At 43.4% G+C, this 26,480-nt stretch overlaps 1 protein-coding gene across 3 annotated transcripts in view; it reads right to left on the bottom strand.

Annotated features, from left to right (window-relative positions):
* The window catches only part of ADAMTS16 (ADAM metallopeptidase with thrombospondin type 1 motif 16), a 180,502-nt gene that overhangs the window by 51,055 nt on the left and 102,967 nt on the right, over nt 1–26,480 (bottom strand). For all 3 annotated transcript variants that reach the window (XR_012414501.1, XM_005556567.5, XM_045393523.3), the window contains one exon: nt 6,432–6,558. Coding sequence is in view for 2 of the 3 variants with exons in the window: in XM_005556567.5 (XP_005556624.3) it covers nt 6,432–6,558 (127 nt within the window). In the remaining variant the exon portion in view is untranslated. The remainder of the gene's footprint in view (nt 1–6,431; nt 6,559–26,480) is intronic.

The following is a 26,480-nucleotide window of genomic DNA, read 5'->3' as shown; positions in this document are numbered from 1 at the left end:
TGGGCAGCCGTGGGGCGGGGGGAGCGCAGTCCTTCTCCAGGTCACCAGGCTCGACTACCTCCGTCTTGGCCCTCTACTCCCCTAGGAGGTGACCCCTGCCCCAGGGGCTGCAGCTGCTCACTAAGGCTAGGCCCTGCTGCAGCCACAGAGGTGGGCAGAGGAAGAGGAAGGAGCAGCTGCCTCTTGAGGGCTTGGCATGGAGGGCACAGGCTCGCATCCCATGGGCCAGACCTCAGCCTGGGAGGACAGAAACAGTGTCCAGCCTGGATCCCCGTGCAGGTGGGTATATACAGTGTATGGGGCAGAGGCTTCTATTAACAAAGACAGGAAGGAGAAATGGACCTTGAGGGATCCTTCTGGGCAGTTATTGTTGACGGCAGGAGCGAGACACTGAATCAGGGGAGACCATTTGAGTGGACAGTCAAGGAACAGACAGGTGCGTTGGAAGGATCCCACGGGTGGATTTAGTGTTGACAAACTGACCACAGCAGTAGCAGTAGCAGTCGCAGTCGCAGGAGCTGGGGTGACTGAGTGTCTGATGAGACCTCCGTTTGCAGCACGATGGTGAGTCAAGGATACTGCAAATGCTCCTATCTCGGGGTCCTTCCAGGGGAGCTCCTGAAGGAGGCTGATGTGAGGCAGATACTTTACACGGGAGACACGTGGGAACATACAAATGTAGTTTAGATGTGTTAAGGAACAGTCGATTCCAGAAGCTTTGTGATGTCTGAGTAGTGCCTATTTCTCAACGGTGGCAATCCAGACAGAACCTGTCCAGCTTCTCTACAGAACAGCCCCAAGGGAGAGTGGAGTCACAGAGCTTGGCATGTGACTCCACACATTTTCTTTTTGTCATCTCACAACTGGGCAAACTGAGGCATCAAGAGGTGAAGCCACTTCCCCAAGGCCACACTGCAAGCCTGAAATGTCTCTTCCTGGCCTAATGGGACCATGGTTCATCCACGTCTCCTATGAACACATATTGAGGTCCCATGTGAGCCAGGCACGTTTCTCATCCCTTGGGATGTGTCAGTGGACAAAGCAAAGATCTGATTCTGATATGGGTACAGGGCAGGGAAGTGCTGGGAGGAGAAGGGCAGGGTCCCTGGTGAGGGCTCCACACTTGGGCCTGTGCCCATGGACCTAGGTGAGGACAGGCATTTCTGTTTTCATGCCCAAACGTTGCATTTTCCAAGACCACCCTGGCCCACCATTTCCCCATCCTGTGCCTATACAAACCCTGAGACTCTAGCCAGCACATAGACAAGCAGCTGGACGTCGAGAGAAACACATTGTTGGAAAAACACACAAGCGGTCGGGTGTCGAGAGAAACACGTTGGTGGAGGGGCATGCTGACAGGCACCAGCAGATGCCGGCGGGGCTATCAACCAGAGTTTGTCTGGGACGGTCAGAGAACTCCACTGCGGAGCAGCCCAACTCCAGGGGAAAGACCACTTTCCCATTCCATCCCCTTTCTGGCTCCCCATTTGCCTCATTGAGAGCTACCTCCACTCAATAAAACCTTGTACTCATTCTCCAAGCCCATGTGTGATACAATTTTTCCAGTACACCAAGGCAAGAACCCAGGATACAGAAAGCCCTCTGTCCTTGGGATAAGGCAAAGGGTCTAACTGAGCTGATTAACACAAGTTGCCTAGGGAAGGCAAAACTAGAAAAGCACACTGTAACACATGCCCACTGGGAGTTCAGGAGCTGTAAATATTCACCCTTAGACGTTACTGTGGGGTCAGAGCCCCACAACCTGCCCATCTGCCTGCACCCCGTAGAGGTTTGGGCAGTGGGCCATCAAAGACGCGAGCCACACCCTCATTGTACACCCTGCAAGCAGGAAAAGGGAGCTCCTGTCATTTCAATTCCAAAGAGATATTTCCAGATAGTAAGTGTGAAAATTCTGTACCAGGAACAAAGATTTATCTAAATGGGTACAAGAGGTGAGGATGACAGTCTTGGATAATGGTTGAGGGTAAGGGCAATTTTACCTGACCATGTAAGAAGCTGCTTAGATTTCCATTATCGAAATTCAATAACTGTATTATGGTCTCGCTTGGAAAGCAATGTTTGGACAGATTTAAAACAGGGTGAGACGATATAGAAACAGCAAACCACTAAGAGTGACAGTTAACGAGCAGCCACATAATCTCCTGTTGAGCATGTTCTACCTGAGGTTTGGTTGAAGAAGTCTGGGTAACACCAGGAAGAGTAGCCCCAGGAGGAGGAGAGCTCCTTTCCCACTGGGCCCATCCCCAACATCCTAGGTTTCCTCTTGCAGTGAGTGTCAAGGAGAACATCCCTCTGGGCACTATGGGGGAGGCGGCAAGAGAGAAAACAAACAACCAACAAGCAGATTGCAACAATGGGCAACCATAATTTAAATGAACTCTTCTGCTCTTTCCAAAAAAGAACTGAAGCAGCTGCTAGCATTCTCCCCATGCGGTAGGACGGAGGCCCGTCCTAGGGAAAGGACGCAGTTGCTCCCCTCTGCCACTGCTTTTGCTTCTCTCTGCTGCCCTGAGGCCGCCAGCTCTCCTGCTTTCTATGCCTGGTCCTGTGGAGTTTGCAGATGCAAAGGGGTCTCTTCAGGGGTATCCCAACTATCACTTCGTATCTGAATTATGTGATACTTCAAAGCACACAATTAGGAGCCCAGACACTGGTAGCTTGTTCCTGTGTTGGGGTGAGTTTTCTCTAGCATTCTTTCTAGACGGGCTTCACTGAGTAGACCAGGGCCGACTAGACTGCAAGGCTATGCTTGATCCATTAATACGACTAGCTTGAGAAATGCATTCAAGCACTCAGCATTTCCAATTACCCTGAGCTTTAACATCCTGACGGATTTACTTCCACATGGAACTAGTAACCCTCGTTCCTCCTGCATGTGAAACTCACACACGCGCGCGTGCGCGCGCACACACACACACTTCTTTAAGTCTAATTTAGTGGTTTCCCCACTTCACAGCACTGGTAACTAGGTACCTTGAAGAACCACAGATGCTTCTTGCTTAACAAACCTGGACTAAACACGGTATGGAAAGAGGAATTCAGCACAGGAAGCGATGCTCCCAATTTCCATATGGCAAGGCAAGGACCTGCAATCAAGGTCACAGTGATGTCAACACCAACTGGAACGCACGCAGACTCCACTGTCTAGGGAGCAGGGGGTGGGAGGTCAAGTTGCTGCAGCAGTTGACAATGTTCTGTCCTTGGCCAAACTCTAGCCCGCTTCACCACAGGGCCTCACCTGGGCTTATAAAGTCCTGAACAAACACCAACATGGTTTCTGACAGCTCAAGGCTACATCCCTAAGATAACCCCAGCCCCTTTTAAAGTGCCTGTCTGAGAAATCTCAAGGCTTCCCAAAGCATTTCCTGTTTGTTCTGGCTGACACCTGAAGATAGGACCCCTGTCTCCCAGTCTCTGTGGGAAGGTGGGAGCCTCATTTCTATGATCGCCAGTTGGCAAACTGAGAGATTTCACAAGAACCAACCTTTCTTCGTGTTTTTTGCAGGTTTTCACCTCCCCAACTCTCCTGGGCCCTGGTTCTGCCCCTCCCCGCTCTTCTATTCTCCCTGTAAAATGCCTGTGCTGATCGAAGAGGAGTTCACTTCAGGCCACAATGTTTTCCCTATTGCAGCAGGGACCACTGACTAAAATCTCTCCTGACCACTTTACCCAGTATTTGGCTTCGTTTTTCTCTGACACAACTCAGCAAGGGGCCTCCATTTCCTTCGGACAGGAAGATCACTTTTGCCCGCAACGGTGCCATGCTACATACTGCCTCAGCCAGCCATGGGGTTTATTTCCTAAACGATGTGGGCATGTCTGTATTTGGTGTGTCATTCCAGACACAGAGGGAGCCCCTGGTGAGTGGGCTGTGCTCTTGTCATGGAGCTCAGCACAGGCTGGAGGCCTGTCAGGGTGGGAAAGGCCAGCAGCCAGCTCTCCTGCAGTGGCCCACAGGGTTGGCTCAGGGACAGCTGAGGGCCGTGGAGCATCATCATGGGTGTGCATCAACTCCACAGGTCCTGGTTGATACCGGGAAGAGTCCCCCAGAGGGTGTCCCACGCCTCAGTGTGCTGCATCATTTTTTTTTTTGAGACGGAGTCTCGCTCTGTTGCCCAGGCTGGAGTGCAGTGGCCGGATCTCAGCTCACTGCAAGCTCCGCCTTTCGGGTTTACGCCATTCTCCTGCCTCAGCCTCTCGAGTAGCTGGGACTACAGGCGCCCGCCACCTCGCCCGGCTAGTTTTTTGTATTTTTTAAATAGAGACGGGGTTTCACCGGGTTAGCCAGGATGGTCTCAATCTCCTGACCTCGTGATCCGCCCGTCTCGGCCTCCCAAAGTGCTGGGATCACAGGTGTGCTGCATCTTAAGCACTTAATTTCTTGTGTAAATTCTGACTGCATCTCTCTCGATAGCAGGTCTTGGGAAGTGGTGGTTCAGGAACCGTGACTGGGGCAGAGCTGGTGGCTTTATAAGGTGACAGGTCCCTGATCACATCAGGGGCAGGTGTGCTGGGAGGACAAGATCTTCCCAAGGAGGTGTCCTCCTTACTGTGATTGCAAGAAGGGTCCTGGGTCTTCAGATGTTGGTAAGTGACCTCCTTCTCTTTACTGAGAGAGAGACCAGGGGTAACACCTCCAAAAAGAGACAGTGCCTCCCACCTTCCTGTACTTTATTGCCTCGGGGAGAGTACCCAGCTTCATGCTTTTGAGGCATAGTTCAGCAAACTTGGGATCAATTTGCCAGCTATTGTGGATCTTTATCGTCAAAATGTATTAGATTATCTTGTATTAAGTCTTCGAGTGCCTTGGGCTATTTGAAAGATCTAGTTGGAGCTAGAATTTCATTCTGTAAATATGTGATCTCAGGTGCATTTTAATAGAGGCAGGAGGCAGAGAAATCCTAGGCAGACAGGGGCAGGTCCCCATGAAACCCCAACTTCAAGCCAAAAACAGTCCAAAACCCACAGACCAGAGTGAGAACTTCCATTCCTGTTTGCCTACTCTCTTTCAATTGGTTTTTTCTCAATAATGCCTTTTAAGCAATCGAATGTTGCCCTTCCAATAGTACATATGGCCTGGCCTGCCCCCATCCTGTGCCTCTAAAGACCCCAGGCTCAGTTGGTAGAGGGGAGATGGCCTAACTTGGGGGAGGAGACCTGCTGACTTGGGGAGAAGACGACCTGCCATTTTCGTACCCTCTCCAGCTCCCCTCCCTGCTGAGAGCTATTTTCATCGCTTGATAAAATTATCTGCCCTCACCATCCTTCAGTAGTCAAGCATGACCTCATTCTTCTTGGATGCTGGACAAGAGCTTGGGGCCCACTGAGTGTGGGTACCAGAAAGGCTGGCCCTTTGCCCCCGCTGGTGGAGGGCAGCTGCCCCACACTACAGGGTCAGGGCTGACTGAGCGGCTAACACACCTCTGTCCATTGGGCTGTGGATGATGGAACTAAAAAAGCTAATTAGCACATTAACACCCACTCTGGGGATCTGGGGTCACGGGCACCCTTGCCTGGGTACCACTGTGTTCCTCTCCAGGCAACACGCCTGGTCTGGCTGCGGGCTTTACCCGGAGCTTGCTCCTGTGTCTTCAGAGCGACGAGCTGGATCCTGTACTCACTTGCTCACATGCTCCCTCCCACAAGGGGTTGAGTGCAGGAGGCCAAGTAGACAAGGCACCCCTGCTGGGAGTCCAGCAAAGAGCCTGAGAAAAATGTTGCATCAGTTTTCACAACCTTCTGTGACGTGTCCCACATAAAGATGAAGAAAGTGAAGAACAGCGGGATGAAGGCCTTGCCCAGACGTGATAGCTCCTGACAGTGCAGTAGGACCATGGCTGCCTCAAGGGGGTCCTTCCCCACGTCCTGCCTTAGAGAACCCAAGCTTGGGTTTAGGAACTCCTAGGGGCAGTACAGTGAGGGTAGAGTAGGGTGACAAGAACCCTGACTTTCTGTGGCTCCAGCCCTCACAATTGTATGTTTGCAAGGCACTGAGGAATCCAGGGTCCATTCCCCACTGGCAGGCCTTTTGATGCGTTCTTCCAGCAAGTTTCATTCGGCAAGAAAAGCACACACTAGTGGACAGGCCAGCAGGCTAAGAGAGAATGCATCATTATCACCATAGCGTGTTATCACTCCTGCCAGCCTGCAACCAATGAAAGCACAAATACAACAAATAGGACGCCATTCTAAGAATGTCCACTTGCAGTCACAAGAATTTCCAGACCACTTCCCAACTAAACATACTCTCTAGGTCCCTTGTCCAGGAAGCTCTTGTCCCCTTTGCTTCTCCACTGTTATGAGTGACATGATGGCCATCAGCACTTCTCTGTCTACATCAGGAGCTATAAGACTCGCTGAGCACGTCTGCAACCTGGGAAACCTGCTTTGATGAACACGATGCTTCTTACCTGGGAGGACAGGCGGATACTTTGCAAGGCACCAGCCCCGTGACAGGTCGAGTCTTGGGATTGCAGAAAGATGTATTTACTTGAAACTTCAGGTCTCTGTAGCAGCCCTCTCTCACAGTCATCTGTCCTGTAGAGAAGGATGAAAAGTAGAATAAAGACTCACATACATGCCCCACAGTAAAAGGTAGATGGTGAGCTAATAAAATCTCTTTTAAAAAATCTTAGCCACACTGGTATATCTTTGTGTTAATGACCAACTGGCCAACTATTAATATTCCACTTTTCTGACCTGTCTTCATAAGTTGTAATTAGTGAGTTTCATTCATTTTAAGATGTATATATTTTCCCTCCATATTTTAACGTCTTTAAAGTCAACATTCGTTTTGCGATTGATGTCATCATACATTTGCTGAAGTGTACCTGCTTCTTTTCTACTCTTTCCATAGCTGAAAACACCATTGGATTTTCAGCAGAAACACCAATATTAAATATGCCTGTTCCACTTTTCCATTTGAGATGACAACAAGAAACAGTAATAAATCAGCAGGAAACACAGACAACAAAACAACAAGCAGTTTGTCACCAGAAAATTCAGAGAGCTAAATCTGAAAGGCTAACTTTAACAATCATGGCTTAGGTGTTGCATAGAAGGAAGTCGATGGAAATGCAAGTTTGTTTGATTCTCAGCCTCTATCTATTTAAGACTTTGTGAACATCCCTATATTTGTTCAATATTTCAATTAATTAAATTTATCTCAAAGGGACTTTAACTTAAGTGAGGTACCAGGAATAGTCAATTCACTGAGACAGAAAGTAGAATGATGGTTACCAGGATCTCGGAGGAGGGAGAATTGGGAGCTAATGTCTAATAGTCACAGAGTTTCCGTTTGAGAAGATGAAAAAATTCTGGAAATGATGCTGGTGATGGTTGTACATCAATGTGAATGTACTTAATAGTACTAAAATGTACATTCAAAAATGGTGAAAATAGCAAATTTTACATATATTTTGCCACAATAAGAAAGAGATACTTTGGGAAGCTGAGCTGGGTGGATCACAGGGTCAGGGGATAGAGGCCATCCTGACCAACTTGGTGAAACTCCATCTCTACTAAAAATACAAAAATTAGCTGGGCGTGGTAGCATGTGCCTATATTCCCAGCTACTCAGGGGTTTGAGGTAGGAGAATCGCTGGAACCAGGGAGTTGGAGGTTGCAGTGAGCCGAGATCGTGCCGCTCACTGTACTCCAGCCTGGCGGCAGAGCAAGACTCCGACAAAAAAAAAAAAAAAAAAAAAAAAAAAAATTACAGCTAAAAGACACTTTGAGGAATGATATTAAAGAGTGAATGCAGGACCAGGCATGGTGGCTCACACCTACAATCCCAGCACTTTGACAGGCTTAGCCACGTGAATCGCTTGAGTCCAGGAGTTTGAGACCAGCCCAGGCAATATGGCGAAACCCCATCTCTACAAAAAATACAAAGAATAGCCAGGCATGGTGGCATGCGCCTGTAGTCCCAGGTACTCAGGAGGCTGAGGGGAGGATCACGTGAGCCTGGAAGGCAGAAGCTGCAGTGAGCCGAAATGGTGCTTCACTGCACTCTAGCCTGGATGACAGAGGGAAACCCTGTCTCAAAAGAGTTAACGCAGTAGGGGAAAAAATAAATAGAACCAAACTAGTGTTGATTTAAAATTAACACAAAATATTTGGGAGGCCAAGGCGGGCGGATCACGAGGTCAGGAGATCGAGACCATCCTGGTTAACACAGTTAAACCCCATCTCTACTAAAAAATACAAAAAACTAGCCGGGCGAGGTGGCGGGCGCCTGTAGTCCCAGCTACTTGGGAGGCTGAGGCAGGAGAATGGCCTGAACCCAGGAGGCGGAGCTTGCAGTGAGCTGAGATCGTGCCACTGCATTCCAGCCTGGGCGACAGAGCGAGACTCTGTCTCCAAAAAAAATAAATAAATATAAATAAATAAATAAGCAAACACAAAATACATTCAGAACTAAAAGTGATTTTATCACTGCCTTTGGAAATACGGATGAAGGAGTCCTGCAGATTGGGCAGAACACCTGTTTTCACTCCTCTGCAGCCCAAGCCGTGTACAACTCAGATGGACTCAGACAACTCAGAGTTTGCTTATAAGGAAATACAACAAAGAGATTGTCTCCGAGGAGGAAAGGAGCAGACTGTAGACACCAGGCATGAAAATCTCTCATGCCAGTTCCACAGAAGTCAAACCCCTCCTGACTTAAAGAGAATTGAAAGTCTCTAAAATATACATTGAAAACAAGTTTGACATTTTGGCGTTGCTTAGTCAAAAGGAGTGGGGCCATTCAGAAGGGAAAGTCACACTCCACACATTATCAGTTTTCTCAAGTGTAAAGAGGAGGGCAGCTCTCCTAAGTTCTAAAGCAGGAGCCACTGTAGGAGCTCATGGGTCTAAGCCCCAAACCACCCATTTTTTGGGGTTTAGCCCTTTGAGCATTGATAAAGCAGAAAGAGAAGTTACATAGGACCCTCCTAGTTTTGTAAAACCAGTCATCTCTCTGCTAACTTGGCAGAATTATATATTTAACCCAGGTAAGTGCATGATGCCCCCTTAAGGTGAATTTTGCAATTATTTCTCTGATTTTAGTGATCTTTGATCGGGAATAGGTTGTTTAAAAATGACTTTGATACATATTCTAAAAATGTAAGAAAATTATCTTAACATATTGAGCCTCTTGAAAGAGAATATTTCTATGAAAGAACAAGATTTAAACCGCTACAGACTAAAAGCAAGAGGACTAAGGAGGCATCCATTGAAGATGGACCTAAATCCCTTTGGGCAACAGAAAGACAATACAAGTAAATATTTCTAGTACTCTGGTAAGTTTGCAGTTTCAACATCTGTTCTAAAAGATCAATTTAGGAAAATCAAAGATGGATTTGGGATTGGCCTTTGATTGTCCAACATCCCCCCAGGCAGGTGTAGTGGAGGTGGGGGGAGGGAGCTGCTCAGGGCAGCCTTTGAAAGGGGACGACACGGTGGGGCGAGAGTAATGCTAAAAGAAAAGAAAAACTCAGGATTCCAATTCACTACGCCAAAAGGAAAAATCAAGCTGAAAACTGAGTCATGCAAAAAGCTGCCTTTCCTTTTGTTCCTAAAAAGAAAGCTGCAGATACAAGGTTAAACACCCCCACTGGTAGCTACCGCATGTTCACCTTATCTGGTGTACAGTGCCAATTTACTGAGTGAGATGAATACTCAGTTGACGATTCCCTGCCTGCTCCTTTTCCCTTGTGACCTGTTGATTCAGTAGTGGGACCATAACCTTACTCTTTCCCCTCCAGTCCACTTCTCCCCTTTAAATATTGAAGCTTTCAAAATAAATCATCTTTGGAGAAAGGCACAAACCACAGACTGTGTTTCTGGGATTCTGTCTTCCTTTCTTCTGGCCTATCCTTAATCTCGGCAAAATAAACTTCTAAATTGACTGAGATCTGTCTCAGATACTTTTTACAGTAAACAGGGTGGATTTCTAGAATTCTGATGCTCAGCTGCCTGAACCTCGATTCAACAGATGTGTCCTTGTGTTGGAGACGAGAGTAGAAGTGGAATCTGCAGAAGCCTGAGTGGTCACAGGATCCCGCTCCATCCGTGATGCTGGACAAGGCTCGGTTGCAGCTCAGGTGGGACTCAGCGGGTCAGAGACATGTGCAGGTGTGTACAGGATTCACAGAGGTTGTGCACGATGACCCAAATCGCTGCACAGTGGAAAGGATGTCCCAGAAACATATCACTGTCAGTGTCCCTGAGATAGTAGTGGACCAGCTCTGTGAGCCAACACGTCACACTCAACACAGACACAGGTACCGAGGGGTGGGCAATGATGTGCCCCAAATGCCTCATAGTCAAGGCCTCATAACCACTTCCACCCTCAGGAGGGAAGAGCAGCACTCTGTTCTGGATCAGCTTCTGTTTTCCAGCAAATGAATGTCCTTTTAAAAATGGCATTTCCTTTTAAAAATATACATACACATGCACACATTCCTGCCACTCCCAGACTAAAAGCCCATTTTTTTTCTGTGTTTAAGCTCCGGACTTCCCAGCCTTGCCCTTCTAGCCCTGTGATGCTGTGACCCTGCCCTGCAAGCTCTTCTATGGTCCTCTGACTCCCCAGGGCCGTCCACCTGCTGTTCTCTCCACCTGGGGTGCTATGCTCTACCGCCATGCCTCTGGGCTTCCCCGGCAGGTTTCTTCTCATCCCTTTCAATCGGAGTCAAATACCCGCTTCTTTAGATTCCTTGGCTCACTGGTTCTCAAGCTTGAGTGGGTATCAGAGCACCCTGGAAGGGCTCATTCATTAAAACAAGGAGTGCCAGGCTCTGCTTCTAGATTTCAGCTGCAGCAGGTCTGTGGTTGGGTCTTAGAATTTGCATCTCTAACAAAGGCTCAATTGCTACTGCTGATGCTGGACCAAGGACTACACTTTGAGAAGCATAAGTCTGCTCTGGGCAAACTTAGAAGCCACCATTGATTTCTATTTCAGTTTACCCCAGTGTGATTAGTACACACAGCTCCTAAGACCCCTGGGATCTCTGGAATACGGAACTTTCAGTCCTCACACCCTGACCTCACCAACATCCAGAGAGGGCAAAGAGGCTTGAGACCTGGCTAATCACTGATGGCTGATGATTTAATCAATCATTCTGATGTCATTCAACCTCTTTAATGATGGAGTTCAGAGAGATTGGTAGTTGGTAAACACATCCACATGGTGGGGAGTAGCACATCCCAACTCCATGGGGTCAAAAGCCCCTGTGCTCGGGACCCTTCGAGACCTCAAGACCTACGTAACTCTTCGTCATTTGTAACCTTTGTAGTAAACCTATGATCGTAAATCAAGTGGCTTCTTGAGTTTTATGAGCCATTTTAGCAGATTAGCAAACCTGAAAGGGAAAGTTTAGCAGATTAGCAAACCTGAAGGGGAAAGCCTGTGGGAACCCCTGACTTTGTAGGCAAGTTGTGGGTACCCATGAGACCCAAGACTGGAAACTGGCATCTGAGAGGAGGACAGTCGTGGGGAATTGAGCTCTTACCCCTCTGGGGTCTGAGGCTAATTCCAGGTAGTCAGTATCAGAATTGAACTGAATTGTAGGACACCCAGCTAGCAGCATCTACAGAATTGGAGAACTGGTTGTTAGTGTGGAAAAACCCCACTGATTTGGTGTCAGAAGTGCTGTGAATAAAAACAGTTCATGTCCAGCTAGCTCAGCTTTATACACATTTGCCCTGAAAAAGGGTAGCAGTAACATCTTTTCCTTTCAAAGCATCCCAGTTGTTTGCATTACGTTGTAGTTTGCATTATGTTGCAGTTTGCATTACATCATTACATCCCTGTTTGCATTCCAGTAATGCATTACATGGTGACTCTAATTATAAGGTTCTGTTAACATTTGTGTGTCATCTGTTGGAACAGATTTCTCAGGGGCAGAGTGCATGTGTTATTCATTGTTATAATTTCAGTAGTAAGCATGGATTTGTTTGTCACTTCACTTAGTAAGTAGTTTTTGAGTAAATTCTGTTATATTCATTAACTTCTAAGCTTGGACAAGTTACTAGTGGATTAACTAATACTTATTCCCCCAAACATCATCAAAATGGGGTATATTCTTTTCTTTATATATTACTTAAGGGCAAACTGGGGCACAATTTCGATGACTGACTCATGTATCAATGCTGAGATGCAATTTGAAGATGTTTAATGAACCCACTTTCCACTCGCTAACTAGGGCTGAGAGACTATTAAATTAGAAGAAGAAACAAATGTTTGTTTTAAAATGTTCTGCAGAAAATCTTACAGACTTCCTTAAGTGTAATAGTTATGATGATCCCATTTAAATAAGAAACATACTGAATAATGATACTATTTTTCTAAAACTGTTAGAGGTCTAATGAATACAGGTGAAAATTAATCTGTTCCTCTACGTACATTTACTTTTCAAGTTTAAAGTCCATTTTTTAATTCTTAACCAAACTCTTATGGCTTTTAAGGAGGTGTGATTCTATAAATAATGGCTTCAGTTTGGTTTCCTGTTTTGAAATTAAAAACATGTGAAATTCAAACCTTTTGTTCAAGTCTGAATAAAGAATCATGCCTTTATGATCATTGATGATTCTATGCAAGGTACAGTCTCTTAACAAAGCAAATAAGGAATCTGTTTTGCTTTGAAATAGAAACAGAAGTTGACTTTATTCATGGCCTTAGATTTTTTTCTTATTGGAGACATTTGTTTGGCTTCACTCGAACTGCCTCAGTGTGGGCAAAGTCCCAGGTCCAAGTCTCAGAACTTTTACCTGTTAATTGGATAACAGGGAAGTCTGGATCTAGTAAGTCATGTGATAATTTAGTAACAATGTAGTAAAAAAAATTTAAAACTCAATGAAAAACACTGTGTTTGTCCAATGTATGTGCAAGTTTTGCCTCAGCCAGTTATTTTTTAGCTGTGACTTTAGAAACCTTTTGTTTTCCTTAATGAGACTTTACTAGCATTTTAGGCAACAACATTCCTTGTTATGTAGCACAGCAGTGCATATTGCAAGACTTTTAGCAACCCTGGATCCTGCCCACTAAATGTCAGTAACATCCCTCTCCCAATTATCATGACAACTAAAATCTGTCACGGGTTTCCAAATGCTCCTTATGAGGGACAGTAGAAGCTTCAGTTGAGAACACCTGATGGATGACAAGCACATAAGGTAAGTATATAATTAGGAAATAAAAGAGGAATGTAAAGTGTTCCTTTGAAAGTTTTAGCAATTAATAGAAATAGAGCAAAAAGAAGAGCAGGTAGCAGGTTCCAAAAAAACTTACTTAAGAAAATGATGAAAATGCTACAAAAGATAATCCATGGAATGTAGCTAAAGCAGTATTCAGAGGACAATTCATGGCCTTAAATACTTATGTCAATATATGAATAAGAATAAAAATAAGTGAATCAAATATTTTTAATTAGGATGTTAGAAATAAAGGATAGCCCAAGAAAGCAGAAAGAGGGATCTGATATAGAAACAAAAGTCAATATATTAGAAACAGAAGTCAATATGTTGAACATAATAACATACAACTTTGCATACCTTCTTCTTTCGCACTCTCCTCTGTATCACAGGTTCTAAAAATCAGGAGTACATTTTCTAACTCTCTTATCTGTGAAGCTTTCAGTTAGATCCCACCAATCAGAGGCACTAGCATGAGATTTGGAAGGTGAAAGAGAGTGAGAAGCCATATGCTCCCATCTTTGGAAGCAGTGGATGTAAGGATAGGTTTTGGCAGATGCAAAGGTCTGTGGCCATCTTCAAACCTTCCCTGGGAATCACTTGCTCCAGTGCTGGATTACCTGTAATCATCACCATTGATCTCTAAAAGTTTCTGCAACTTTCTGGCTTTTCAAAATCCAGAGTAACTCTGAGAGCTACAGATGTCTGGCCTTTACTCCTTCAATCTTTCTATTTTGTAAACAACCAATCCTCTGTATTAATTAACTTCTTGCTTGAAATACCTAGAAATGTTTCTATTTTCTTGGTGAAACTGTCACTGATTCATTGACTTCATGAAGAAAATAAATAGTAAGCACCAATATGCTAGATAAGAAATGAGAATAAGAAAATATTTACATGTAGAAGAAATGAAAATAATCTAATGGGATACTACTTCCAAATATATAAAATTAAAATTTAAATTATACATTTAAAAAGATGGTTTTCTTAATTAGAAAAACTAACTCCAGAAGGGATAAACAATCTAAGTAGTCCAATTACCACACATAATAATATAAAAGCTTACCAAAGATCTAACTCCTTCAAAAAGCAACTGATTCAGCTGCTTCAAATATATTTTACCAAATGCTAGGAGATAGTTAACACCAAAGCTATTAAATTGTTCCAGAGCATAAAAAATATGAAAGATTTCTAGCATTTATAGAAATGAATGTAGTATATTTTAGCACACAAAAGAAAACTACAGCTCAATAATACTTAGGAATATTAATGAGAAAAATACCAAATAAATTAAGAGAAGGCAAGATCAAATAGCATATTAGAAAGAAATAAATCATCAGATAATGATTCACAGCAGGAATGTAAGGATGGTTCAATGTCAAGAAAATATGTTAATATATTTCACCATTTAATGAATTAAAGGACAAACATAAACTCCATAAATGTAATAAAGTTCAGCATTTCATAAATTTACCCTCTATTTTTGATAAAAATATTAATGAAACAGACAACAGATGGATATTTACTCACATCACTGTATCTGAATATTTGTATGAGTTTGTGTGTTTATGTGTGTATGTAGGTACTTGTATGTTCATTTAAACCTAGAAGCTAGCATTATGGGAAACACTAGAAATATTACTATTAAAGTCAGAAATAAAAAAAATTAACTATTATTAGTTAAAATTATTTTGGAGATGCTGGCTGACACAATTTGACAAAATATAAAGAATATAAGGAGTATGAAAGTTATGACAAGGGGAAAGCTTATGTGGTATGATTATGTATCTAGGAAGTTCAAGAGATAGGTGTTAAGATGGATCTGATAACTGATTATTGGAAGTGGGGAAAAGAAAGGACTAGAAACAGGGAGAGCGAGATGAATGATCAGAGATTCTTGGGTAACTTGAAAAAAATCAAACCTGACTGTAAAAAGTCCAGAGAAGTATCTGAGGTAACTGGGAAACTGACCCCTGTTGCCAAGAAGGTGTGAATTCACTACAATGGGGCAAACCAAGCAAAGGTGCCCTTCAGGCCACCGTAGGTGTAGGACTGACAAAACAGAGATAGAGGCAGAGATTCATGCAAAAAGACACAAGCCCCTTCCTGGGTAGTGATGGTGGGGAAAAGCATTTGATAAGCCATCACTCTAAGGGAGAATACAAAGAAAGGAGGGCCCTGATCTTGTTAGACATCTGCATTCATGGAAATAAATAGGTCTTGGAAATCCAGAGGAAAGAAGTTTCAAGGGAGCAGTGGCCAGCTGTTGAAGGCTGCAGGGAGGCCAGCGAGGAAGGGCTGAGGAAGAGCCTATGGATGTGGTGACCAGGTGGGGTCTGGATTGAATGATCCTTGAAGATGATGTGGATTGCAGAGATGAAACTGAGGCACTGGGGATGAGTTGGTGGTCCCTTGGTGGGAACGCAAGCAGGAAGTACAGATTGCACTGATGAAAACCTTGTGAGAGGAAAATAAATCTTGGGACTTCAAAATTACTAAGCTAAAGGGAAAAGTCAAGCTGGGAACTGCTTAGGGCAAACCTGCCTCTCCTTCCGTTAAAGTCATCCCTCTGAGGCTCACCTGAGACAAACGCATATCTGATTGCTTCCTCACCCCTATTGTTTATGTAAAAATGCAGAACTGCTGAGCCAGACTTAATAGTGTATTCAGTGGAAGGCTGATCAAGGACTCTAAAGAATGCAGCCTGTTGTCTTTTATCTACTTGTAATCTGGAAGCCCCCACTTTGAGTTGTCCCGCCTTACTGGACTGTACCAATGTACGTTACACATACTGATTGATGTCTCATGTCTCTCTAAAAATGTACAAAAGTAAACTGCACTACCAACTACCTTGGACACATGTCTCAGGACTTTCTGAAGCTGTGTCATAGCAGTGTCCTTAATCTTGGCAAAACAAACTTTCTAAATTAACCAAGACCTGTCTCAGATATTTTGCATTCACAAGCTTCACATTGAAAAGCAAAGAAGGAAGAAGAGGAGTAGGAGAAAGAAGAGTTTACGATTATGGAGGCCTGAGCACATTTAAGAAAAAGGAATGGTTGGGAAGGAGAGGGAAGAATGACATTGAATGAAAAAAAGGGTATATTTGATGATAAGAAATGTGGATAATGGGATGAAGAGCACCAGTGGAGAATTTCATTTAGAGAGGAGAAGCATCCCCTCTGGGGCAAAAAGAAATGACAAGATGAGTAACAGAGGACCCTTGAGAGAAGGTGGTGGGAGCAAACTGATGCTTACATGTGGCACGGCCTTCCCTGCATAGGGGAACGGAAAGTGCCTGGTGTACACGCAGAGACCTAGGCTGATGGAGACAAAAACATATGGAACCTATTGCAGCATATTCCATCATAGGTTTGGCTTTCAATTTGCTTCTGAGGGTAAAGTGTTGACTTTAATCCTTAAAGATCAGTAGGGTTTGGGATTCTGTTAACAGAAATTGTTTTCCTCTTTTTACAAAATTACCATGATTAAAGTCATATTGCGGGGGTGGGGGGGCAGTCTGCTAATGATCCTCAGGCTTGCTTCCTGGGAGTTCTCCAGGGAAGCCTTTGTCTTCAGTTTTCTCCCCCATGCACTAAGGCATCTCCACTCACCTTTCAAAGGTCATAAAGGCTGGCCTTTCCCTATCCCAATGCCTGAGCGACAATCTTTTGATTGCCACTTTAAAATTAACTGCTGCATTCAGTGGAGTTATTGTTTTTCCTTAAAATGCAGCTTTTCCCCCAGAGAAATCATTTTCTCCTTGTGACTTCTGAATGCCAGAGATTCCAGCAATCTCTCTGGGGGCTCCCTGGAGTACAAGCCAGGAACTGGTGAGTGTCCTTTGCATATAATGTGTTTGGAAAGAAGTCCCCTGGTGAAAACACAATGGAAAGCGACTTTCCTGTGCATCCTAGACACTGAGACATAGTATTAAAAGCACCGACTACCTGGCCTCATGCCCAGGGCTTTTGATTCAGCAGGTCTGGGCTAGAGGCCCAAGAATCTGCATTTCTTAGGAGTTCCCAAGTGATGCTGATGCTGCTGGCCTGGGGTCCTATGATTCAGAGAGCATCTCAGTCACTCTTCCACAAGATTTCTTACACAGTGATCTTACCCTGGCAGGCACCCAGGTTCATGAAAGTGAAATCAGAATCTTCAGAACTCAATCTCTTTTCAGTCTCTGTGCCATAGAATTAAAAATTTCTGTGTGTGTGTCACACGCACACGTATTTGTAGTCAGGACTTCCCCAAGAGAAAAGGTTTTAGCCTTTTAGAAACCACCCCATTTGAAACACTCTCCATAAAAGTGAAGCCAATGTTTGTAATTTCTAAGGAACTTTCTTTAGAGTATGGAAGCATTATTTGTTTATAGTCTGTTGAAAGTAGGAATAACACTTGGATATATTAATAATTGCTCAAGAATGTGAGCTGCCACATTAGAAGTGGGTTGTTCATGCTCATATCTAAGGAGAAACTCTCTGCAAATGAAGGATACAGATGACATAGTACATAGAAAAAGCCGATCACTAGACCCCTCCTGAAGGGAAGGTATGCATTTGCAGAGCTGTGCATGGAGGGACAGACGGGTTGGGTGCACTAAGATGCTTAACAGTGATGTCTTTCAAGGAGGGGTGTCTCAGGAATGATTTGTGTTCTTTACTTTACATTTATTTACGACACTTGTAATGAAAAACATGCCCAAAACTTGCAAATTTCAGCCTTCATGAAGGTGGATATCCTGTCTTGCTGACACCCTGGGCAGGCTTGGCTCAAGGACACTGGGGAGGAGGCCCCGACTGCTCTGAACTTTCCTATCTGCCTGCACTCTCTCTGTCCACCACTACTCTAGCCTCTTCTTCCCCTGACTGCCCAGAGGGTTCTGCATCCAAAGAGGCCTAAGGGGTGAATGGAGGGAGGAAGGAGCCAGGGGCTACCGGGTAGCTGACATTTGGTTTTACTTTGATTCATCTTTTATATTGCTGACTGACCAGACCACAGAACTGGAGAGGCCTTAGAGGCCTCTTTAAAACACACATCTCTGCCTGTCCAGAAGTGAACATGTGCACACACGCACGCACGCACGCGCGCACACACACACACACACACACACACAGAAGAGGCAGACAGGGTGATGAACCAGTTGAAGTACCTTTCTCAGCAGAAGGCAGAATAGAAGTTAGTCCCAAACACCACCCTCTCCACCACACCATCCATCACACCAGGGTCCCGCTCCTGGATCCTGGACCCTGTCAGGGATCACACAGGTGTCACATGGTTGGGTTACTAAAGAGTAGGTTTGAGTTACGCTTAATCCAGCGCTATTGGGAAACACATGAGATCAGAAGGTCTTTGCTTGACTGGAGAACCTGAAGTCGTAGGCTGGTCAGGGACATTCAGATTTCTTCTTCCATATCTTTGATTTTGTCCCTTATTTTCTGCACGGCTCCTATCAGACCAGCTCCCCTATAGGATTTCTCCCTAAATCCTCTCTCAAACTCTTGCTTTTCTGTTGTCAGTTTGATATGAACAGGAGGCAGGGAAATACTGGGTAGAAGACGGCAGGGTCCCTGGTAAGGGTTCCACCCTCAAGCCTGGACCCACAGCCCAAAGTGAGAACTCTCCCTGTTTTCTTGCAAGAATGTTGCCTTTTGGCTTCACCTTGCCCCCTGTCTTGTGCCCATAAGAACCCCAAACCTCAGACTCAGTGGACACACACATACACAGAAGCAAGAAGCATCTGAACATCGAGAGGAGAAAAGTAGCAGGACATTGGAGACTATGGTTGGAGAGGAGTTCAGTCAGGGATGGTTGGAGAGGAGTTTGGCTGGGGACAGCCAGATTCTAGGGGAAGATTATCTTCCCACTCCATCCCCTTTCCAGTTCCCTTTCCTGCTGAGAGTCACTTCCACCACTCAGTAAAGTCCTCCACGTTCACCACCCTTCAATTTATTCCTGTGACCTGATTATTCCTGGACGCTGGACAAGAACTCAGGCACCAAGAGGACAGGGTGTAAAAGGCTGTCACCTGACCCTTCACTGAGCTGGTTAATACTTAGCAGTCTACAAATGCTAAAAGAGCACTGATTGTAACACAGGCCCTCTGGGGCTCCAGGAGTCTCAGACACCCCTTCCTGGATGGCAGAGCTACGAGAGTATTGTAACACACTTTGATGCTACTACAGGGCCCAGGCAAAGCCTGCTTCCACCACACAGGAGCCACCAGCCAGTTCCAACGTTCATTCACTCTGGTTCCTACATCCATCTGCTTGTGTGCTCCTTCTCATAAGGGATTGAGCACAGTGACTGAGTAAATAAGTCACCCCCTTCCCGGCTCTCATGCAGGGAGTCAAGGGCACTTTCTCCTCTCATATTCAGAACACTGTGCCAATCCATGTTTCCATTCTCCAGTAACAAGACATCTATTTCCTACCTATCCACCTCCCATGTAGGAAAAACTACAAGAGCTAAACCTAAGCAAAAGAAACTACACTCCAGTTCTTGCACACTCTGTTTTCAAAGGATTTTTCTTGGGTCCTTAATCAGAGACTTTTGATGACAATACACATGTAATTTGCTTGCTCAAGATCTTGGATTAGTCTACTTAGACCTAAAGTATTCAGTTCTTGTATGGGACATCAGCAAATCCTCGGCCTTCAGGCTCCAGGACTTACAGCATTCTTTTCCAGCCATCACCTCAGACTCAGACTGGAAGACACCTCTCTGGTTACCCTGTTTCTGTAGCTTGCATACGGTGAATTACGTAAGCCAATCTCTCCCAATCAATCTCTTTTTCTCTACATAGATAGACAGATAAGTAGATAGACAGATACGTCCTTTTGGTTGCTTCTCTGGAGAACGCTAATATACCAAGCCATATAAACAGTAATAGACACAAAAGTGAATTCAAATGTTTATTCCATTGACTAATTTCATATGTATGAATATTCTGAGAATGCAAAAATATGTACAGACAGCCATATGTCCAACAGTATTGAGGCTTTCCAAGGTCTATTATTATACCAGATTTTGGATGATTATGTTTTAGATTCATCTCACATGATGGAATGGAGTCTCCTTGGCCGTTTAGCTCAGGTATTACTTCTCTGGACATTTATGGAGACTCAGGTATTATTTCTCTGACTAATGGCACGTCCATGAAGCAACTTCTCAGCAGTACTTACAATCACTTATCTTTGTCAGAAAGAAAAATCACAGAGTCTATTTGAATGCCAGAATCACAGAGGCCAATTTTCTAAATGATCTATATTAATAGATAAAAGAAAGGAAGGGCATAAGCTTCAAAAGGTAATGTAAGAAACTCAGAGAGAACAATCCATTAGCTGTGGAAAGACAAACCCTGGCCATGGGGTGGTGAGTTTGATGAGCAATGTGCTTGGGCACTGCTTTCATCTTTTTACAGAAACCAACTCTGGCCAGGTCTTTGGAAACCACTTAAAAACCATCATGTTTGCCAGACCGTCTAGAAGAAGAGTCTTAAGTCTGAAAGATCATGATTTCATCAAAGAATTGCTGAGTTTTCCATAATTCGAACTATAGAATGAATTCCAGCTGTTGCCAAATGCTTTATCCTCCTTTTATAAAGAAAAAGAAAAAAAAAATCAAACCAATTCTGTAAGCAAAATTACATGGAAAACCAGACGATGTTCCACAAACGAATGCATGAGCTCTCAAAAGAAGCATGCATTGTTTCTATCACATGTGCTAGATATATTACTGATGCCTCATGCATGAGCATTACAGAACCTTGAACTTGGAAGAGGGAAGACAGCTCAAGAGAACTGGTGTATTCCTGGATGCAGTCCAAATTCTGAATGGTTCCCAGTGTATTTAAGTGCCAGGTTGGCCCGGCATGATCGCTGTGGACACATGTTATCTCAACATTTACTAGAGCTTGGAGGCTGAGGCACCTTCACATGTCTTACCAGAGGCAGATTCCCTGCTTCATAGGGAACTGGCTTCACTAGCTGATTTCCCTGACAGCCTTGACCTGTCAATGGCCAAGGGACATGCAGCCCATCTGGATATAGGTAGTAATTACCCATTTTTAAGGCTCCAAGTTTGCAGACTTAAGACCTGTGGGCAAAAGAGACCTGCACAGAGAAGGTGGAGAAGAACAGGCCATGGCCACATAGTGGGAACATGGGAAGGACCCTGGTACCCCTGATGAGTGGAGGCTTGCTGCAACTGCACAGACTCTGGCAAAGGGAAAGAATTATTCCTGCTTTTTGGGAAGATGTGGGCTTCTTTGTTTGACCCTGGAGCTCTGAATACACTTGAAGAAATGGGCCCGGGTGACATCACACAGCCCAGGCCCCTGAAGAATACACCCCACTCTCTGGAAGACAAACCTTTGTTTTTTTCTCTGCTTTTTTGGGAAGAAAGGGGTTGGTGGGGAGGTAATACATTTTGTAATTTATAGGGACTTAGATAAAGAATGAAGAACAGGAGACATTTTTAGTAGATCAGCTCAAAGGTGACCCAAGGCAGGGAAGAAGAAACCAGAATCATTTCAAGTTGAACTCTGGGACCCAACCCTTGAGCCAAAGTTTAAATATGAAAGAGACACACCCACTCTAGGATTCAGAACATTCCAGCACACAAAGTGAGGATGGGGAAGATCTCATCTGAAGCAGTTCCTGTGAAAAAGATCTAGAAATGTTAGCCAATCAGATGGGCAATAGGAACCAAAACCCACTACTGCTCTTTAAAGCCATCTCACAGCAATGGAACTCAGAGGAAGACAGGCGTCCCAACTGCAGCTGAGCTGAGGCTCTTCCTGTGCACAGGCCTGGAGATCTCTCTGAATTCTCACAGTTCTTGGAACGCAACAGAGTCTACCATCTTGCATTGTCAGACATGGGCATATGGGTAACTCCTTGCTCCAGACTGCAAGTGATTTTGAGGACAGAACCAAGTATATACCATCTGTCCTTATACAGTCCGAACTCAGCATAGTGGCTCACACATTTAAGAAAAAATTGCTGGATTGAAGTACTCGATTCCCCAATTAAGATGCACAAATGTAAGATACCTCAACTAGCTATGACACTAAAGAGGTACTAAATAGTTTTCATGCAAAGCAACACCTACTTTGGCATTTCATTGTTCAATTCAGATAGAGAAGAAATCAAGCAAAGGTCTCTTGTATTTCCCCAGGTGGCTTTAAGATGTTTAGGGTTCAGATCCAAACACGTAAGCATTTGCTGACTGATGATCAATGAATGAATGGATAAATGGATAGTTTGATATCAACAAAGTAAGGCAAGTTTGCAAGTGATTTCAATCATTTTTTTCAAATTTAATCCCTAAATGAATTAAAGCTTAAGTCCTAGAAATATCTGTGGATGGTGAAGAGAATATTATTGAAAAAAATGTAAGAGAGGATGGTTTTCAAGCCAGTTTTAAGATCTGTCTGAGAAATTTTTGTTGTGAATTGGATGAATATTTCCATTTGAATAAAAATGCATCATCCCCAGACATTACAGCATACAAGTTGGACAATTTAAGACATAGGTAAAATTTTAATAAGTATTTTTATTTGGAAATAAATCAGAGGTTGGAGATTAGTGATTTGGAATACATTGAGCCTAGTGAATTGTAGATACTGACTTTAAAAGAGGACAGCATATATAATTTTGAGAAAAAGCTGATGTTTTGACAAGGTAAACAAAAGTCTAGTGAAGTCATTACCACATCAAAAAGTCTCCCTCTCAGAGACAGACACAATAGGATAAACTGGTTCTGAGCAATGTTGTTGGCATGCGGTTTCCTTATTTGAGTTTCATACCCCATTACCGATGTCCCAGATACCCACTGAGTGTCCAGTTAGGGCACAACGAACCAGGAACATTGAAATTAAAAAATGCAATTATGTCATAAAAGTGAGAGGAGAGAAAAAAGAAACAGAAGAAGCTGTCAAAAGGGAGATAAAAGGCATTACTTGGCTGTGTGAAAACCTTACTTCCTACAGAGAGATGGACCCATTGTAAGAGATAAGGAAATGAGATCTCTTTAAATCAAAAAGAATTATCCGTCCTCTTTTGATGCGAAGTAGTGTTTCTGGACTGAAGCAAGAGGTGGGGGAAATTTTCCAGCTATTTTCTTCCCATTCATGAATTCCATAATTGCCCCTTGTAGACTCTTAAATTCTCAAAGAGAGAGCTAAGAAAAAGATGATTTAAAAGTTTCAAATTCAGAACATTGGAAAGTCTATGCAAGTAGAAGCCTTAAAATTTCTAAAATATGCAGATAAGATGAAAATGGCATCTATACGTTCCCTTTTCCTTTGGGAATCAGGTCAAGAATTTTCAGGTGATGCACTGACCTAATCTTCTAAGAAATGAGAACAATAATCAAAGGTTATTATATCACGCTCACTGGCAAAGTTAATTATTCTCTCACAAAATTGAAAAACTGAGAATGAGACTCATATTGGATTTTCACCCTCCAATATCAATCATCCAAGCAGTTAAAATATGCTATTGTCAGATACCACAGAATTTAAATAATCTGATTTAACTTTTGAAATTTAGAAGGCTCCAACAGGATACAACTAATGAAGCATTTAATACACTCAAAGTAAGTGAGCATTTAGTTCTAAAGGATCTATGTCATCAGATATCATCAACTCCTGAAATCCTAAAGTTCAGCAAGGCAGAGACAGTAAATTCTGATAAACTGCTTAATCAAAATAACCACTTAAAATTAAGTAATGAAGTCTTGGGATATAAAAGCCCTTGTCTCATAAGCAGTCACTGTAATTAACATTCAGTGAATAAACTATCTTAGTTAAGACTATTGGGGGAAATTTTACAAGTCCCCCAAACATAGATCAAGGGAAAATTGAATACGAGAACTGAAGAAGATCAGCTTTCACCCTGAATGGCCATGAAACGTGAGCACCGCCTACGTGTGAGGTCGCCTCCTCATTGCTGATATTTCAATCTAATGTTCAATGGACTGCAACGCCCATTGCCAGGTAGAAGCTGTATTAGGAAAGGAAGACAGGAAGTCAGAGAACACGTTATGCTTCCCTGGCAGAATCATCTTTGTTAAAGAATGTGAACATCAGTAACAAGCTAAGTAGCAGTTTGGCTGTGGTTGGGTGACATAAGAATGGGAATCAGTAAACCTGTTTGAACCAAGTTACCTGCTAATGATAATAAGGATTGCTTCCAGGCATTGATATTCATACAGTCTTTACACTTCACAGACATGAAACGTGTCAGGCCTCTGCGCCCAAGCAAGCTAAGCCATCATATCCCCAGTGACCTGGACGTATACATCCAGATGGCCTAAAGCAACTGAAGATCCACAGAAGTGAAAATAGCTTAACTGATGACATTCCACCATTGTGATTTGTTTCTACGCCACCCTAACTGATCAATGTTCTTTATAATCTCCCCCACCCTTAAGAAGTTTCTTTGTAATTCTCCCCACCCTTAAGAAAGTACTTTGTGAGATCCACCCCCTACCCCCAAAACATTGCTCTTAACTCCACCACCTATCCCAAAACCTATAAGAACTCATGATAATCCCACCACCCTTGCTGACTCTCTTTTCGGACTCAGCTCACCTGCACCCAGGTGAAAGAAACAGCTTTGTTGCTCAACAAAGCCTGTTTGGGGGTCTCTTCACACGGACACGTGAAACAAAAGGCTGGTTCAAAATTTCTAAGGAGCATGGCCTGATGAAGACAAGACTTGAATCTGATATGGCTGCCCCAAACCTGTGGTCATTCTACCCTTACCCTGTCAAAGGTTTTGACAAGATAATATATGTGAAAGCACATAGTAGGTGCTCAATACATGGCAATAATGTGTTTCTTACTTTCATCTTGGTTGTGTAGAAAGTAATTCTGGGGATACTAGGGAAGGAAAGAGAGAGAACAGGAGAGAAAGGCTGTGGTTTTATGCATCTACAAAAACAGAGGAGGATTGACTATAGTTCAAACCCTGCAGTATACAATTTGCAAGTGTTCCTCTTACTAATCATACAAACGTGGCCAGTGACAGGGTGCCTTGATTAAGTTCTGAGTCTCTGTCCTATGAAGAGGTCAGGTTTTTACCAGGAAGACGGTAGAGCATCATCCTATAGGAGGTGGGAAAGTACAGACATCCTAAACTCCATCCAGCTGTTGAATTGAGAATCCCTGTTTTCCACTGAAATTGAAAACAAACAAAACTCACTGGCTCTATAATGCAGCTCTTTAGAAAAGTGATTTGGGAATAGATTTTGGGTTGATTTCCCCCAGAAACTCTCTATTCCTTAGGGATAGTTAGATGAGTTGCAAATACACTAATCATTCATTCAGTGTTTCAGGATACTGAGATGAGTAGCCTGGCAGTAGCTGAGAAAACTAAGAGTTCCTCTGAATGCTTGATGCTCAAAGGAAAGACACCAGTGAATCTGGTAGACTGAAACAGAATCATCGACTGGCCATTCTCTATAGATGTTTCCATGGAATTCATCATACATTTTTTACCAAATGAAAATATACAAGAAAGAGTTCAAAAATTCATACTTTCCTTACACAAATATGAAGTTTTCTGATTCTATTGTTATCCTAACCAATTATCATTTATTAGAAGATCCTAAATAGGAAGAGGTAAAATCAAGTGCATTCAACATAATCCACAAAAACATGGGTATGATTGTAAGATCAGAAGGAAAAGGAAGGAAAAATACATATGGTTAGGAATGTTCCATGTCACACAGAGAGAAGAGCATACAATGTCCTTCTGTTCCACTATTTCCCAAATAAAGTAAACTGGTGGCTGACTTGGGCCATATCACTAGTGTGAGATTTCCTTCATATTTCTCTCTGGTCACTATTAGAGCAACGTGCTTGCTATCCTTCTGTGTAGAAGGTAGTCATGTTTTTCCTAAGACAGTATTTCATTCAGAGTCATTAGCTTTGCTAGCATCCATAATTTAACTATTTCATCCTTAGTTCATACTGGGGAGAAAGAACATATGTCAAGCACATAGTGTTAACTTTTAGGACTATTTAAGTTTTTTGTTAATCTCTCAGTTTTCCTTTAGTTTCTTCATCTTATTTATTTACAGCAACTATTGAGAACATACCCATTTATTTTTATTTATTTTTGTTCATTCATTACCTTATTACTTTATGCCAGTTCTCATTTATGAATCATTTTCTTTTACTTAAACATAATATTGTCAAATTAACTTATTAGTTATTAAAACCTGGATTGCAAAAAGCTGAAATCCATTTGGCCAGATGGAAACTTGTGTAT

The sequence above is a fragment of the Macaca fascicularis genome, chromosome 6 (genome assembly GCF_037993035.2).
Source record: "Macaca fascicularis isolate 582-1 chromosome 6, T2T-MFA8v1.1".
Lineage (NCBI taxonomy): Eukaryota > Metazoa > Chordata > Mammalia > Primates > Cercopithecidae > Macaca > Macaca fascicularis.
This window is presented reverse-complemented; position numbering and strand designations above follow the sequence as displayed.